Raw genomic sequence first — 18,965 nt, 5'->3', positions numbered from 1 at the left:
AAATGAACAGCTCATATAATATTCAAAATGTAATTTATTGGGTGGTTCCTGAGTGCCTCAAATACAGTATAGGCCAGGATTTAGAGCGCAACATGACTCTATAGTCCAAATCCATGGCTCAAATCCGATTAACGTCATTCACTGGCCATGCAGATTCTCCAGGACAGGGCTTGCTTCATTAGGCCAGTTTATCCTTGACTTGGTGTGCAATAAAACTGATGTGACCTGCTATAATTATAATTATTCATCGTAACTACATTCTGAGTGACAAAATATGAATAAAGATAAAGGAAGAGCTTGAGTGTACGTTTTTGTTTCTGTTCTAAAGAATCGAGAACACTTGGCAGGTTGCTTAAGTTCTGCATTGGCTACAGACATTCTGCCAAGTCCCCTACCTGGATAAGGGTGAATCCCGTTGGTATAGATGGGCTCGGATGCAGGCTGCCCATTGCTCTGGGGTGGCAGAGTGCTAAAGCCATTGACCCCAATGGGTGTGGCTATGCTAGGCACGGCTGTGGCACTAATGCCTGGAGGAGTGCTGGTGCCTGAAACACAAAATATATCTTAATAATTTTAATAAACTTAATAGTTTAGCAGAGACTGCTTGATTGTAAAAGCAGCACGAGGATTGAATCTAAAGAACATATTAAAAGTTACACATCTAGCTTGTGTGCTTGGTTGCAGATAAATGATACAAGGATCTCTTCCAGCCTTTTTCTTGAAAGATCATCTTTGACAGCATGGCTGGATTGGGGAATTCCAGTGGGTTAATTTCTTTGAGCATTTTAAATACTTGGACTAGTTTCCCTCTTAGTCTTCCTTGTTCAGGACTATAACTAGTCTTTACCTGTTAGTGTAGGATATTATTCTAAGAAAATGAATATATTTTTTGAAATAGTTACCCAAATTGTTCAGAATATTTTAAATGAGCCCTTCCTAATCTTTGCACAATTTGAATAGAATACCCCATGATTTAAATTTGTCACTGATAACTATATAACCTTACATTGTGTTTGTTTTTTAATTGCTTCTAGATTAAATTTCACGTGCCAGGTCTTTGCCCAGTCGTGAATTTTATCTAAGCCTTTTTGTGTTTCCTTTGCAGCTTCTACAGTGTGTGCTAATCCTCCTATTGTGGTATCATCTGTGATGTTGGCTGGCCTATGTATGCCACATATAGAAATATATAGATCATTTAGAAAAAGCGCTAGGTTGAGAGCAAGGAATCCTTGTTAAGTAAAAAATAAAAACCTAACCAAAGTGTAGATACTGTATAAAAAAAAGTCTATCTAACCTACAGTTACCGTTCTAACTGTACCAACTGGAGAATTATCAATAACAGTAACTCATCGCTACTCAGGAGGTTGTATATTTTATAAGATGCAAAATGAGTAATGTCTTCCACAACTTTGAATTATCTTAAACAGAATTTTTTGTTTGAAATGGTTTGAAAGAATAAAAATTGACCATTCAATAATATTACTGTTCATATAATTATTGTTGTTATCAATATTCATACTGAAATTTATTTTAGAAAACCTATGATTGCACATCCTTTCTAAATTTCAGCAATTTGATGGTTTATACAGCACAGGCTAACCCTTCTCATGAGAAAGTAAAAGACCAGTAAGCCTTCTTTTTTTTCTATTTTGGAGGAAGAACTTCTGATTCAGATTCAGGCCTTCAGGGTCTGTCGGTTTAAACTGCTGAACCGAGCCCAACAGGTGTTAATTTCTTGTCTGACTGCACTCACATCCGCTGTTGTTGCTGGCATACCAGTGGAATGTCAGCAGCTCCCTCACATGATCTTGAACACGGTATTCTTTCCATATTTTGTTATTTTCAAAAACTGTTTCAGCATCTGGCGTTTCTCCTTTCACAGTCTTGTTTAAAATCTCCTCATGTCTGTAGGGTTATGCAGACAAGAAAGTGTTGTGTTATGCTGTCTTGTGTAAGAACAGTTAAAAACGTCTGAGAACTAACTATAGGATCTCTCCAACCTTATTCTGCAACAAAAATGTTACAGGCTTTTCTCTGCCATAATGGTGGCTTCTCAACAATTAAATGGAAGAAGTCAATGGATTTTTTTTTGTCTCAAGGGCCAGGGAGGTGCCAACACACCTGAGGAAGGTGTCATGGGAGCTGCCACCAGGCCATTGACGTTGAAAGCTGCCATTTGCTGCATCTGAGCTGCAGCAATCGCTGCCATGGGGTTGAGATAGGAACCCTGGGCTGCTGCCATGAGTGCTGCCTGCTGCTGCATGATCTGCTGTGGAGAGACAACCAAGGCACCATCGCATCTCAATTCACATTCACACCGGCGGGGGTACTGAACGGGCACTGAACTTCAGAATCCAGTTCTGCCTTCTTCCTAATCTTCCCGTCCAAACTGTTTCTCACTGCTGTGTAGCTCAATCTTAAAGTTAAAAAGTGAATGTTTTAAAAACGATTTGGTGCTGAACTACTTGAATATACCTAACAGTTTGACGGTCATGAGACTAAACTCTTTTCTTCTGAACTCTTCTAAAAATCGAGAGAAAAAAAAGAAGGAGCAATTTTAGTATTGCTTTGGGTTTTTGTGAGCTTCTGCAACACAAAAATGTTGAGTTCTTACACTAAATCAAAGCTCTGTTTTCCTGTCTCTCTGAAAGTGTTGCTCTATTATCTCTACCAGTTAAAACATTAATTATAAGGTTTCAGGATATTGATATTTGTCAGTAATAGAATAATTGGCAATAGGTGGAATACATTAACTAATAATTACAAATTACTATAAAGTTAGATTTTAGCTAGTGCAAAAGGTCTTGTGACAAGCATCCAAGCTAGGATAGCTCCCCTTTCAGATTATCAAAAAATGAAATTGCAAGACAATATTTGGAATTTTATTGTAGAAATGAAGAAGTTTTTAGGGGGTTCCTCACCTGCCAAGGAGAAATATCACTTACAGCGTGAGTGTAAGCTCCATAGGCTCCAAACTGAATGGTCATGGGGCTGAATATCCCAAGCTGCCCTGCCATCTGGTGCATTCTCCGCAGAGTCCGCTCCTTGTCTGTGTCTGCAAACTTCACCACCAGGCTTGAGGATGCCCCCTAAAAAAGGCCACAAGCAGCAATCAACACATGGTATGCCCAGGTGAGGTGCAAAAGGATACCAGGCAGAGCAGGCTTTTGCTATTTAAATGCAAAAGCTGATGTAAGACAAATGGGCATGTCATGTAATTTCTTAAAACGAATACACAGAAACTGTGATGTGCTATTCATAATAACTGAGGTCACAGAAACAAAAGAGTGCAACTCCCTGCAAATGGTTATAGTGCCGTAAAACTAAACCAAACTTTACAACTAAACCAAAGTAAACAGGAAATAAGCTATTTATTATGGAAGGTTAATGGCACAGGTTTCCTGGCGTCATGGGTTGTTCTGGAAGCACACATTTTAAATTATTAATACACACAGTATGTTCTTACAAGGTGTGTATTAATCATATATTCAACTGGAGACACTAAAAGAATAAATGCTGTACATTTGTAATATCTGTTCCACTTTTGGATGTCTTCCTGGCATTAACTGCTCCTTGCTGCTCCTCTTCTAAGCCCTTAAACCAAGGTCTAACATTGCAATATTGAATTGGATATCAGCTTGCTATATTTCTGCAAGTCTTTCAGGAAAAAACTCATGGGATACTCCTTTCTTCTGTCTGGAAATTAATCTTAAAACATGTTTTATGTTCCATTTTGACCTTAGGATTCATCTGCCTTATAGACAGACAGAGAGAAATGAGACTGGTCAGTTAATGTTGCACTGCCAAGCAGCAGTAACCTTCAGAAGTCAAGATCCAGGGCTGGAAATTTACTAATGGAACTTTCTTAAATTTTTCACAGGCTGCTAGAAGCTCCTGTGAAAAATCTGCTCCACAGATTGTGAATGTCGAACTATTTTAGTTTTGCATTTGGCCAAAAAAGCCATGAAATTGGAATTGGGAAAAATGTTTTTTGTTTTTGTAGAAGTATCAGCTATGTTCTATCTTAGAAAATAAAAAAAATAGAATTACAGTTTGATGCCAAGTCCAAAGGTTCTGCAAGTCTTTGAAAAATAGTTGTTGATATGGACACTGAATTGGTTTCAGATACATTATTTAATACACTTGTTAAGAGGGCATGAACATATTAGCACTATGATTATCTTCTTTCCAGGACTGGAAAATAGGGATTTCAATTAAGATCTGGGCCTGCTGTTGATCTTTCTCCTTACCCTTCTTGTTTATCTGCATGAGAATACACTTGATTTCACATGCATTCATTTACTGAAGAACACCCTGAAGCTTCATGCATACAGAATCCTAAGTGAATAGAGCATGTTAAAAACAAGAAAGACTATTCTGTAAACCATGTGGATTTTAAGTTTGTTGGGTATGTGTTTCCAACAGAATGAGATGATAGTTGTGCAAGTAGAAATCTTCGGATTTCTTTGAATATTTCAATCAACACAATTCAACAATTCAACATCATTCTTGCTTACCTGGTTTTTACATTGTAGGAAACAAAGATAAATGGCTGATTATATTCTCAAATTCACTGGACACTCACCACACATCTAGATTTTTTGTGTGATGAAATTATGTTAGAAACCATTTACACATATTTGATTCACCATTGATGCTGTTAGCAGAGTTTTATTCTAATCTCATTTTCTGAAGCTGCACATATTATTTGTAGGTCCCCCTTTAAACCCCTCAATCAATACTTAGAAGCAGAGTAATGGCACAGTTTCCATGTGTTTTGTTTTCCACCTCATTTGTGACCTTTCTTTGACCTTTCTTTGTTCTTGTCAGAAATGTTTGCGGCCGATGGAATCACTTAGATGTTAACCTGAATGAGGTCATCGCTGAGGAACATCTCTCCCAGCACCCACCTCTGCCTCAGGAGAACAGTTTGGTATTTAGATCACATTCAATTTCTGTGTTTTTACACTTTTATATAACTCCAGCACAGAATTTTGAAGGCCCCAAGGTAACTTAAATGCAATGAGGCGTGCCTGGTGACCCCTGCAGCCTCCCGACTCCACAAACCAACTACTGCCAATGTCAAAGAAATTGACTTTGGAATCAATGTGTTGTAAAGGGGGTTTAGAGATCATTTTTCACTTGAAGATCTAATATTCTTAAAAACAAAAGCATGAGATAATTTGAGTGGCCATGCAAGTATAGATTCACTGGGAATAACAACACCTAAGAATTAAGTGTACTTAAAGGATTATGGAGTGTTTAGTCCAAATTTGACTTCACCTGTTTGTCTGAGGGCTAACCTCCTGGCCAGAGCTCGAGGAGGCTAGGACTCCCATGCAGAGTGAGGAGTGACCAAAGGGCAGCTGCAGAGATGGAGATGGGGTGGAGGTGGAATGCAAAAAGACATGTTTGAAGTAGAGAAGGGATCAGGTACAGTATTTATAGTGTTTCAGTAGAGGAAATGATGTCTAAAGTGATTGTTTATTACGGATAACTGAATAAACCCGGTTGTTGTCATCATTCCTGAACGTTTGTTATAAACTCCACTGACATACTCTGACACCATTTGCTGTAGAAAAAAATTCAACTTTGTCATGAAGCAGGAAAAAAACAAATTCTTCCATACCAAAAATGCTATTTCAAAAGTGGATTAATTCAGGACATATGATTTTTTTTAGAAACAGTAAAAACTTATCAACTGCACATTACAGTTCTGCAGAGATCTGACAAGAATCTCGGCAGATGATTCATATCCAATACTTGGAACGCTTTCAGTGACCCACTACAGAGTAAAGATGCATTATCTGTTTTTGTAATAAAAAAATGAATGAAAATTAAATAAAATTACAACTCCAAAAGCAGAATTCTGTAAATTATATTCTGTACTTAAATTGCACACCTTCACCTGCATGTAATTTCAAAGATGTGATTGAATAAAAAAACATTCCGAGAAAGTATTATTGGAACTGTAGGTGTCTCTTCAGAGTGCTGAGCAGGATTGAAGGATCATAGGACATTAAAAGTGACAACGTCAGGAAAGTCAGGAACGACAATGGAATAATTTCATTGTAGTGTTATTAATGTCTTTGTCATGACAATCGTTTCAGTAGTTCAGTCAAACCCTAATTAAAACCAGAAAGATGTGTGATTTATTTTGATATTAAAGCTTAATATTCATTTTGAATTATTAAGCTTTATTGTAATGAAGGGAGAGATGCAAAAACAAAATGTGCAAGTGAGTAAGCAAGTAAGGTGATGTTATTCACATGTACTGTAGGTGGAAGTGCTTGAGTTTAGGGTTTGACCTCCTCCAAACCCTTTGATTTAAACTCCTTTTTAAAATGGTGCTGAATTAAGATTTAGATTTAAAATGAATATTTCCATGATCTGAATTAGTGAACTCTACTGAGGAAATCATCTTGTTGAGGAGAACATCAGCCCACCCATAATGACAGGACTGTCCGAACCCCCAAAAGAAACCATAGAGATGCCATAATGCTGAGGAGGAATTCATAAATTACAAAAACTAAAGACAGACTATGAACACACGGTTATGAGTTGCACAGCTTATGAAGTCAGTGCTGGAAGTACTGGAGTTGGGCTTCTTTTGGGCATTCATGGTCTGTCTTTGGTGAGAGCAACATTCAGAATGTGGAAAATAACATATAAGTGACTAAGTGAAGAACAGCATATTTCTACACAGGTAGGTGGAGGTGGGCGAGATTAGGGTTTGCCTCCTCCCAAACTCCCAAACAGTTATTAAAATTTGACAGGAAAGTCAGGGACTGCATATCCACAATTAAGAAACTTTTTGTACAGAAATTTCTCACCCACTCCAGAAAACCTACAGTACACTATGCTTTCTTGTAAGTGACAAGCAGATAATACGTTGTTCATCAGTGTCAATGCTAGCTTGCTGACTGCTTCATAGGTGACACAAAATACTTCTGAGATTCTTTTTGTATAATCTAAGTTGGAATTTCAATCAAACTGAAAAGAATTAGCTAAATGAATTTGAGTCAGTTCATTTCCAATCACTTGGAAAGTGAATAGAAGAATGGTTAGAGAACCCCACCCCCACCCCCCGGTATACAGCAGTTGTGTCACCACTTTATATCAGCTGTTAATGTACACTTCACCCTGAGTTGGGATCAGGTTTTTGATAATTCTGTCCCATATGAATTTAAGATCATTAAAATACAAATTTGGTTTCATCTTGCCTAGACTAAATGTATTTTATATACCAGACTAACACCGATAACATCATCGTTAGAACAGAAAACAATCACATCATGCTTGTGACTGACAGGCCTAAAACCTTTGTACTGCAGTTTACAGTATTTTGGGCTTGAATCAGAACCCATCCAAAAGGCTGGTGCTTGTGCATTGTGTGTGGGAGGAGGGGTAGAAGAGAACATGTTTTGTGAGAGGAGGGGTAGAAAAGGGCCATGTTTTAAGATCTCCTTAAGAACATAAAAAGGAATACGAATAACTGGCTCATGCAGCCCATTTGGCTCCTAGTCATAAGGTAATATATCCAAAGATCTCACTGAGACATTTCCTGAAAGAAGCCATTTTGTAAAAAATGTCTCCCCTCTCCGTTTTACGTGTACTTCCACAAAGTTTCCTTCTGTGTCCTCTGGTTCACGTTTCACTGCTGATTTCAAAGACGTCCAATGGATTGAGTTTGTCTATGCCTTTGAGGATTCTGAATACTTGAATCAGGTTTCATCCTATTCCTCACCACTCAAAAAAAAGTTTAATGCTTTTTGCCTGTCAGTGTAGGACATTCTACTCTAAGCCAATGGAAGTATTTAACTGTTATTGTCTGGACTCCTTTCACAGAAGCAATATATTTTTTTACATAGTAACCAAAATTGTAAAGAATAGTTTAAATGGGGTAGTATTTCAACATGGTGCAATTTTAAAATAACATTTCATGATTTATATTCTATGCTTTTAATGCTATTGTCAGGCTGTATGTTGATACAGTCTAATATTTATCTTTATGTTAATATTTTCCTTTTTTGCTGTTTTCCCTTATGGTCTAGCTGATTTGAAAGTGTGTCAATACAAGAACCTAGGACTTTTTCCATAAGTGTCTATCTGTATGTAATGCTCTGTACTTGCCTACATTAAACATTATCTGCCAAGTATTAGCTTAGTCTTGAATTCTATCTAAGTCATTTTGAATTTTCACTGGATCTTCTACTGTATTTTATAACCGTCCTATTTCGATATCAACTGCAAAATGTGCAAGTTTACCAGCATTGAGATCTCTGAGATAAATTTGGAAGAATTGTGGTTCTATTACAGGTCCCTGTGGTATGCCACTAATTACATCACACTGATTGTACAATTTGTCCCTTAACTGTACTTTCTGTTTTAAACCATTTCTCAGTCCAAACACACATCAAATTTGAATGCTTACTGCCTGCAATTTGAGAATTAATCTTTTATGAAGGACTTTATCAAAAGCCTTCTGAAAATCTAAATACACATTATGCTCTATGTGTCCATTACTGTTCTTGCTTGATCAAAGAAAAAATCTTTATGCATCCCAAGACTCTGTTAGCTTATTGTGAGACCTCTGGGATCACATAAAGGTCTTTTAAGAAACATCTAGATAAGATCCTTGGATCAATTAACTACTAGCAGTCCAGCTAGATGGATAGAATGTGCCCCTTCTTTCATGTGTAATCTTTCCTATGGAAATATAAGATTTTTCTATTTTGCTTTTTACAAAGTCAGCTACTTATCTCTTTTTACAATGACCTATTTATGTTTGTGTGTGTGTGTGAAACTACAGTATTTAAACCAAAACCTAATACAATTGAAAATGATTGGAATATATCAGAGCAATACATTTCCCTTCTCTGGTCTGTCATTCTTATTGCACCAGTAGTCACCAAATTATATTAATCACCAAAAAGATTGTCCTTCTTTTCAAAAATTTGTTTAGGACATATGGTGTTGTGCTAATATTTATTTCACCTGAAATGTTTCATGAGTGTTCATCCAGACAGCCCCCTTTGGCTGTGTTCAGTTTCATTTAGAGAAATTGCAAAACCACATCTGAGAAAGTAAAAATAATAGTTTTTTTTTTTTACTGTAAATCCCTAATGGCAGATTTTTTTTTTATTTCAGAGAGAAAAATCAATTTATTACAGATACCAAAATACTGAGAGAATTTCAGTCCCAATAAAACAATATACTGTAGTTGCTTCCTCTCAGTTGAATAATTTAATTAACATTTTTATCTTTCAAGGGGAATGTCACAGTAACAAGTAGAAAAGCACTGAGAATCCTGGCCTACATGTTTTTGCCAATTAATTAGTCATATACCATAAATGCTTCCAATTTCTGGTGTAGCTGAGTCACTGCTGTCGTGAGGCTGTAAATGAATGGTGTGTGGGTTCTAACTGAAGCTGGGAGACAGTGCAGTCAAAACCATTTAATGCTTCACAGTTGGACATTCTTTGTAAGCTAAACAAAAAAGAGCATGTCTAATTGAATTTGTTGCCACCTCCAAGCTAGTTTCAAGTGTACTGTACCTTTCAAATTCCATCTCAGACTTCTCAAGCTCACAAGAACACTAATCGTGAATGAGCATGGCGCAATCTCAATGTTTGTGCTCAGGGTATTTCTTTTATCCACATAACCTGTTGCCAAGTTAGTCAACATAAGAAAAACAGTGCTCATCTCAGCTGTCCCCCTGGCTTCAGTGGAGCTTTCTTATTAGAGGCTGCTGCAGTGCTCCTGGGCAAGTTAACCTTGATTGATTTTCCCTCTGCAGTCCATTGAACACAGAGGTTAAAGTAATACTGCCTGAGGGTTACCCCTCTGAGAGTCATAACTCAGAACAACCTACACTTTAACCAGTGATGTGACTCAAATAACTTGAGAACATCAGATACAGAGGGAATGACAGGAGGTCATCAGTCCTATCATTATCATTTGATTGCTAGTATGCTATGGATCCCCATCAGGACGTTCCAGTGATCAATAATATGTTTCGGCAGTTTGTTCAGTGCGTCCACCCCTCTCCAGCGTGTGTTCTTTTATATCGATATTTCATTTAAGTGTTGAGCCAGAAGTGTTGTTTGAGGATTTTGATACTTCACCAATACTGTAGACAATTATAAAGGGAACCTTAAGAACATGAGCTAAATAGGTCTGATAAATTAAGACAAACATCCTCTAATAAAAAGCACTCTTTAAAGTCTGATATAAAGTCTGGAGAAAGTAGTGCCACTGACGACCGGTAACAATTTAATTTTATATTATTTAAAGTATTGCTCTAAGCCAACCAATGCAGATGCTCCCAAATGAAAATTAACAAGTCATGCTGCCTTTAAAGCATATCCACATATTACATTTGGCACAAGTTAGAAAACATTCACTAATCTTCCCCTAGTTGTCTGTTTTGGGAGGCATGTGGCTATGGTATTATCCAAATTAACTGGATCACACTTGGTATCCAAACCTGTTTTCAAAAACCTTGTTTGTCAAATACTAAGTGCCGGCTCACTTATTAATCTGATTTAATGTTGGACACAGATATCAGAGCTAACTGGCTCCAGAAATGATAATTTATTAACCAATCTCAGTTTGCTCCTGATACACCCCCTGGCCTGTTTGTGGCTCCATATGTTCAGCTGTATCGTCCATTCAGAGTGGACTTCAGATGCCTTAATTTGGCTTGAACTGTGTTTACTTCCAGCTTGTGGACTCCAGGTTCTGGCTTAGCTTTAACTGGTGCCAGTATACATAATACATGAGCAGTTGTAAAAACTGACAGTTCTAAAATTGATTTATTACTGCTTCTTAATTTATTCCTACACTATGGCCATCAAGGCCGTGGACAGTGTATTTCATTCCTGATGCACAGCCTACTGCATGTGTGCTGTTAGACCAGCCTTGTTTTAACTCTATGCAATACTATATTACTGTATGTTTTGTGTTCTAAAATCTCGTTTGAATTCTAGTCAGGATGGTCACAACATGTCATCATTTCATTCTGACCTATAACCAAGCAAGAGCAATTCACCAGGTGGCATTTCCAGTATGGCAACTGAACTGGCACTCACCGGCATAGTCTGGCCGCCGTGGAGATTGTTGATGGCTGCCTGTGCTTCTGCATGACTGGAGAACTTGACAAAGGCACAGCCTACAACAAACATTCAGAAAACATTGGAGTTAGACACGGGGTCCCGACAAGCCACAAACTTCCTGTTGTCAGTGTCGGCACCACTGAAAGTGTCTACCACTGTGTGAGCTCTCACACTGAAGAGGTTCTACACGACTCACCTGTTTTACACAAGTTCTACACACAATTTATGCCTTCATTAGGGATTTATTTATTTATTTTATTAATGAATGTAAAATATTTGAAACTGGATAATGATCATTCTCATGTTTGGTAAAGGTTTTGTTCATTTTGACCATCAAAAAGTGTAGTCCCTTTAAACACTGGAATAAAAATAATTAAAAGTAAGAAAGATTCATAAATACTGTAGCATATACAAGGACAAATAAGTACAAGTTCCGATATTTCGATCAAAAGGAGGATGTAAAAAGATCTTTGCTCTGAGTTTTGGAATATAGGAAATGTGTCTCATATCCACCAAATCCTTTTCCACATTTTCTTGCATTGGTGAGGGTCACCTGGGCTCCTTCCTACTGTAGTTGCATTAAAATAGTCACTTTATTATTGAGCCTCATTGGTTTGTCATAATAAGCATCTTCTCATACAAATCAATATTGGGAGGAGGTGTAGCCTATGAAAGCAGAGGGATCAGGGCAGATTTTTCTGATAATTTGATCACAGCCCATAAAGTTAATAGTTAATTGGAAGTGTTAACATTCAGCATTGGTATTAGAGGCCCACATTACTACAGAGTTGTTTGGTTCCTTTTGTCTGGGGAAATGGTCTGAGACATTTTTTCAACATTCTGGACATGCATGACGCAGTGCTAATTGTTTAAATTACGTAATATTTTTAACCACCACCACATAGCAGAGATGTATATCTAAAACTATAGTATGATATTTGTAATATTGATTATTTTCTAATTTGCCACATCCAGCACGTAATACTGCAAATGAAAGGCACAGATGTGCCAGATTCATGTTAGAAACAACCACCATCAAATGACATTAACACAAAAAGCTAAGAGTCGAAATTATGCATCGTTACCACATTTTAAACCATAATGTAAATGAAGTAAATACCACTTCTGCTAATGAGTTATTAAGACTGAGTGAATAGGGTATAATTTCAGCAAAAACACACTGTTATGAGCATTGCATCTGTCTGGCAGACCAGCACAGCTTTATTCATTTCAGTTTCTGTTAATTAAAACAAAACATGAACAAATCAAAGCTAGAACAAGAATCGAAAGAAGCTAAAGGGAAAATAAAGAGGGTTTATACAGTACTGTATGTCTAAAGTTGTAATAGGACATACAACCTGAGATGTCTTAATCAAATGCAAATCAAGAAACTCCTTTCAGCTAACCTAAACCTTACCCTTCCCAATTCACCCTCCCGTTTCAACTCCTGATTTGCAATAGTTCATTGTTACTCTATTAGTTCAATTGCTACACCTTTGCACCAATATTAGTAAAATGAAACATACATTGTCTCCTGAGACCACCCCATACCAAGACATCCCATTCATTGCAACTTCACTCAGTATGGGAAGATACAACAGTAAGAAACTACTAGAACCTGCAGTAGTTCTGTATGTTCCCAAGTCAATCAGAGGCAGGTGAGGACCTCCTTGCTAATTCTACATTAGTCTCAATAATTATGGCATTTGATCACTTTAGGACCCACATCAAAATTGTGGATACAGTCAGAGTCATAAAATGAGAGTTTCAAAATTATAGGCTTCATTCTACACTCATCTAATCACATTTAAATCAACATTTTAGTACTGTTTTCTACGACCACATGGTAATACTTTCCAAAGGCTCTATTTAAATTTTGGTCATGGTCAAAGCTAAGGTGAAGTATGACTTTTCTTTTTACCTGTAATCTAACTTAATAAGAATAGCTGCCAAAATTGAGTGATCTGCATTTTCATAACCTAACCTGTCAAGCCACCAAAACGTTTGACTGAGACCCAGAAAAAATGCCTCATATGCAATTAAACTAATTTCCTTTCTGAACAAGTTCAGCTTCCTCAGTCTTGATATAACTTGATAACAAAAATGGATTTTCCATCAGCATATTTACAGGCAGTAAGTAGAAAAAGATTAATGCAAGAAGAAAACACAAGTCTTGTGTGGGTTAGAGGGACATATGGGAGTCACGAATGTCTCAGAGCACTCCTGTATCGAATTGGGGGCTTCTGATGTAAACTGTGTGAAGGGATGTGGGAGTTTGGCGCTGACCCTTACTGGCCCCATCAGGCCCTCTCAGGATAGTGCACTCTTCGATCTGGCCGAAGGGCTCAAACAGACGCCGCACGTCCTCCTCGCTCTGCTGCTTCCCCAGCATTCCCACAAACAGCTTCCTGTCTTCTGAAAGAAAAAAAAAATACGAAAACAACAAAAACAAGAGATACAGCTGACAGAACAGTCTAAGGAGCTGGGAATTTGGAATTCCAGACACAAAAAAAAAAGGTTCAGGATGTTGACCACTCCCGCCTTTTCTAAAAAAAAAAAAGTTATTTATTTCTAAGTACTTGTTCTAATAATTGTTTTCAGATCAGGGCAAATCATTTTTGGACTGACACAGATTGTGTTCCATTATTTCTCGATGCTTCCAGCAGGCAAATGACAGCACCATAATGTAGTAACCCAGCTCATATTTGCTGCTGCTAGGCATGGCTCCAGAATGGACAAGCAATCTTTTCCAGCTTGGATGCCAGTTTACTTACATCCACTCTCTGTATATCGCACATAGAAGTGTTTTGTTTTTATAACATATTTTAGAGAGGAACAAGCACAGCTGTAAAACACCCGTGAAACCTAAAATTTCCAGTAGCAGCAATCAATATTAAAACTCAGTTTCATCTGTGATGAAGGGCATTTAGCAGATTTGCTGCGATTCTCGAATGAGAACTGCCTCTGGTTTGTCCTTATGAGATTTGGCATAGTTGTTTACCAAGACGCCAGGGCTAGGACATGAGTTTGAGAGTATGCTTCTTTCCTGGGAGGTAAACAGAGATACTTCTACAGTCAAGGAGAATTATCTCTTTCATTAATCTCCTTTTAGCACCTCTCAGTCCTTTTCTTATGTGCTTAACGCAGTTATGAAAAACTTTCTTATGCAAAGCCTGAGAATTTATAAGCCCGTGCCTGATAGAAAGGTAAGAGGTATATTAGGAATGGCAATCTGGATGGATTCAGTCCTTTTTTGTCTTGAATCACTTTACTACAAGAGACAGTAAAAGGGAGGTGAAGAAAAAGCGAAAGAGATGCAGAAAGAGAAACAGAGAGCTGGGGGTGTGGGTGAGGGTGCAGACAGACACAGCAGGAACACCACCAGGGTCTCAAAAGATGTGCTGCCAGCTGTACATGCCAAACCCTGTTATAAGGTTGCAATTATGTTTGTGTGACTTACAAAAATAAAAATAAAAATTTGTTATCAGTTACACTGTATTCATTTTTTCTTTCCCCGTTTTACAGAAAAGTCTAAAATGTAAATTGCCTATCGTAAAACCTTATATTTTGCAGGTGAATAAAACACTTTGTGCCTCTGTAATGCTGGCAGGTATGATCTCCCTTACATGCTGGATGGTTTCCAACTTTTAGATGGTCGTTTAGTCACGCTTTATCTGCCAGTGCTGAAAATTAGCCAATTTTTCATCTTGTTCATTACTGCTTATCTCCCCTCGTTAGGAGAACCCAAGAGGCCTTGCACATTGACTGAAAGGGGCCTAGTGCGTGCTGCAGTTCCAGGAACCAGGCCTTAATTAAGCACTGAGTTTAGAGGAGGGTGGCACATATGGGGCAGCCATCTCTCCCTCACAGTCTACAAGTCATAACTTGCCTGAGTGGGAGATAAACATAGGTGAGGAGATTGTGTGAGGCCTAACCTTAACCTACAAGCATTCAAGAATCTCAGGGATTGACAAGTCAAGTTTTCGCAATGCATTCTGAATGAAAATAAAAGAAACATATTACTAGTTTCAAAGACTTCAATTAGACTAATCTCCCTTTCCTTTACCATGATGAACTGTTTCAGTTTTGTTTGGTGTCCTCATTTTTTTAATCCTACGGATTGGTGGTGTCTGCCTTTCTTGACTGATTCTAAAGGAAAAGGGCAGGGTCAGAAATTGTTAATATCTTAAAAATGGAAATGTTTTTCCCAGAAACGACTGTTTATATTCTGTTTATTTAATCACTTAAATACTTTTGTACATTGAGTTTAAGGTAAACTCAAATTCAGAGCCCGGAATTCAAAGAATTCCTTTCTTAGGTCTAATTCTTGTTTACTGCATTTAAACTAATGAGCCATAGGTCACCAATCCTCTTCAGTGATGCAAAAATAACAATTACACCAGCCATGTCTCCACAGGAAGGAAGATGGAAAGGCTAGTGAATTATCTTTGTTTTCTATAGAGGATACATTCAAAATTGAATTTAGAACCACTCTTGTTTCATTGCCTGACTTAATACTAATAAAGTCACTCAATTGGAATACCCAGCTTACTTTTTGCAGAGCTATACACATTGTCCAGCATATAGATTACAATTAATTAGTGTACTTTACACCTGTCTCTTAAGATGCAGTTATCGAATTTGTAGATTTCTACACTCCACAAACGAGTTTGCTATAACCCATTCTCAGGTTTTAAAGTGCATTTAAGAATATGAATAAATGACTTCTAATGCATACAGTGAATAAAGAGATGTTTAGCCTGAAGGAGAGCGAGACTCCTATTAAAAAAATCAATGAATACTGAGTAGAAATAGAATTATGCATTTTTATCCGAGTGATGAAATTCATGTACTATTCATCTAAGAACCTTGCATACTGTATCTGCATCATGTTATTTTAAGTCTGTACAGACTGTTACAAATCAACACATTTAGACTGCTCCCCAACTGCTACAAAAATATTTTCAGCATCAATGATGATTACAATGTTTATAAGTATCACATTATTAACATGCTGTATCAAAATATTTGGTCCTCAGGCTAAAAGCTAACTATATTACCACTCAAAACTGGTTTGTTAAATGTAATGTTACACATTGGTGTGACTCTCTGGATAGTTTGTCATTGCCATTAATGAAAACGCATTCTTAATTGACTCATAGTTAAAAAATAAACTTTGTTGATTGAAAATTTAAAATTAGAGTATACAGTATTTTGACGAGAAAGACAAAGCAGGAATGAAACTAAACTGAACAGAAATGGCATACATTTCATGAGGAAGAAGTTACTATCTCTCTTTTGTTTATGCAGTACAAACCAATGTCACGTTTGCATTTACAATCACCCAAACTTTACAGCCCAAACAAACATCAAACCTAGTCCCCAGGCACAGGGCATCTACTGTAGATGCTCTTGAAAAACCCTAAGGAGTGATGTCACCATAAAAAGTCTTTATATATTATTTCTGTTGCACTTACACTTTGGAACACTTAAAAAGGAACTAAAAATCACAGTACCAAAGAACAGAAGAGGTCTCTGTTGTCAATGTTTAACAAGCAATGCTTTTAAAACTACAGTAGTTAGCTATGTGAATAATGAACACTAAGATAAGTGACTGTAAACCATATACAGTACATACAGGTAGTAGTAATTGAAAATGCCAGTAAGAAAAATATATACTGATATTAAGTTATAGATGTTATACTATACTTAGTTATTTGTTTTTCTTATACAAATATTTTCCTGTTTATAAGTGGGAGCAAACCATGTCTACACCCTTGATTTATAATGCAAAGCCCTTAAACATTTTGTATCTTGTCATGGATATTTTGTAAAACTCTGAAGCCACCCTATTAAGGCAAACAGCTTTAACATAATAAATGCACATGATGCAACATGAACAGTAAAATGGAGCAGGAGTCTGTGTATAATATAACAAAAGTTGTTTACGCACACATGGAAAACACTTTGAATAACAAACACACTCCCCAATTTGTGTGTGGATCCATTGAGGGTTGTGGAAGATCTTATTTGCTCTGGCTGGTGTATTACAATCCATTATTTGGGATTTCTTTAATATATCTTGCCATGAAAACTCTGCTATGCAACAATACAAATAGCTTAAAAAGAACATATTTAACAAGGCAAGCCATGGCTGTGCAACTACTGAACCTCAGCCATATTTCAGTTTTGTACTAAATAAGTCCCTTTCAGGTTTCACAATTTCTGACAATCTACCTGTACGTAATGAATGGAAAGTGCCTGAAAGTGCCAGGGTAAAGAATGCGTCTGTCTTGTAAACTTGCAAAGACTTTTCTTTTTGCCACCAGGCTCATAGCCTGCATGAGTTTTATTTCTTGACTGAAGTAGGAAGAAATTTCATTGGGAAATGAGATGGAGCGTCCTGTCAGTCTTGAGCCCTGTCCAAATCGAAATTGTGTGTTGACGGCCAGGTTTATGAATGCAAATAAAAGAAGATCAAAGACGTTATATCAAAACAGTACTGACATCTGACAATTGCTTGTCCGGAAAAGCCTTTTCATTTCAACACCCAGTGTATTAAAAATTAATGGGTTTTGCTGAAATGGCATATGCTGTCAAGATTGATGTTTTTCTCATCTGAGTCAAAGTACATTTTTTAGGATACAACATTGTTTTTTGTTTGCTCCCTCATTTTTCCAGAAGAATGTGCATAAGTTGCTTGAACGTTTGTGTCTCCTGGCATTAATGCCAATTCTAACCAGCTTATCGAACATACTATTTCTGAGATTTTAGGTGTTCTGGCATAAAATACGTGCAGAGAGACCAAGAGAAGAAGAGGAAACCACATAAATACAAATCATGTTTATTTTAGAGCCAAAGGAATGTACTATATTCAATTTTCTACTACTACTGTATGCTGATTAGCCCTTTATAAAAATATATTTTTCCACATCTTCAACAGTTCCTCTTAAATAGCTGCTCAATAGTAAAGATGTGAAAAATGTTCTTTTATTGACAGTTTTAACATTGTTTATTCTCTACATTTTATACATGCAAAGCCAGGTGTGGGTAATAATCACAATTCCTAATATGCATGTGCATCTCAAAGATTGAATAATCTCTCTCTGAAAGCATGCTGAAATGCTACCTTGCTAAAAAAACATGAAATTAGTCTATCGGTAGACTACCATGTGAATTATTTTCTACTCTAGTTAATATAGCCCCCATTCAGCATTTTACATGTTTTAGATACAGCTGTAACAATAACTGCTATTAATTTGGTAGTAGGATTACAAAATTGATGAGGTAGGAAATCAGAACACTGTATTTGGTTTGTACAGTATGTTTCACCACAGTCCTCGTATACTAACAGGTTTTGCCTCTATACAGGAATAAATCCGAAATTACTTAAACATTACTGAGAAGAATTTATCACATTCTATAGGAACTAAAGTCAGCATCTTTAGGCTATAAAGTTCTCAATGCAAGCTGACTAATGCCCATCATACTCTGCCCAAGGCAACTGAACAACTGGTTTTGAATTGATCACATTGGGCAGCACATGGCAGCTTTAACATGTAGTGGAATTGCTTCTATTCATCCTTTTAAATGAAAATCAAATAGAAGGTACATTTTTTCTGGCCCTAACCTCATACCCTTAACTTTGTTAGTAGATAAGGAAAACTTTCTTAAAATTCTAGGATCAAAGAAAAAAAAATCTTACATTTAAAGATGTTTTAAAAAATCAGTGATTTCAAATAGGGGGTTTAGCTTTGGATTTTTACATCATATATTAAAGACAATGTATTTTATATATTAAAACACACAAATTGCTATATTATCTAAAGTGTGCTCTTTTTATCTACA

The 18,965-nt window shown here is 36.9% G+C and overlaps 1 protein-coding gene across 12 annotated transcripts in view; it reads right to left on the bottom strand.

Annotated features, from left to right (window-relative positions):
- The window catches only part of celf6 (CUGBP Elav-like family member 6), a 146,117-nt gene that overhangs the window by 27,951 nt on the left and 99,201 nt on the right, over positions 1 to 18,965 (bottom strand). For 4 of the 12 annotated variants that reach the window (XR_001478090.2, XM_015343717.2, XM_015343721.2 and 1 more), the window contains 5 exons: positions 13,404 to 13,532; positions 11,094 to 11,173; positions 2,922 to 3,089; positions 2,122 to 2,269; positions 396 to 545 (listed from right to left, as the gene is read on the bottom strand). Coding sequence is in view for 11 of the 12 variants with exons in the window: in XM_015343717.2 (XP_015199203.1) it covers positions 396 to 545; positions 2,122 to 2,269; positions 2,922 to 3,089; positions 11,094 to 11,173; positions 13,404 to 13,532 (675 nt within the window). In the remaining variant the exon portion in view is untranslated. The remainder of the gene's footprint in view (positions 1 to 395; positions 546 to 2,121; positions 2,270 to 2,921; positions 3,090 to 11,093; positions 11,174 to 13,403; positions 13,533 to 18,965) is intronic. The other 8 variants (XM_006628952.3, XM_015343725.2, XM_015343719.2 and 5 more) reach the window with 6 other exon arrangements.

The sequence above is a fragment of the Lepisosteus oculatus genome, chromosome 5 (assembly GCF_040954835.1).
Source record: "Lepisosteus oculatus isolate fLepOcu1 chromosome 5, fLepOcu1.hap2, whole genome shotgun sequence".
Lineage (NCBI taxonomy): Eukaryota > Metazoa > Chordata > Actinopteri > Semionotiformes > Lepisosteidae > Lepisosteus > Lepisosteus oculatus.
This window is presented reverse-complemented; position numbering and strand designations above follow the sequence as displayed.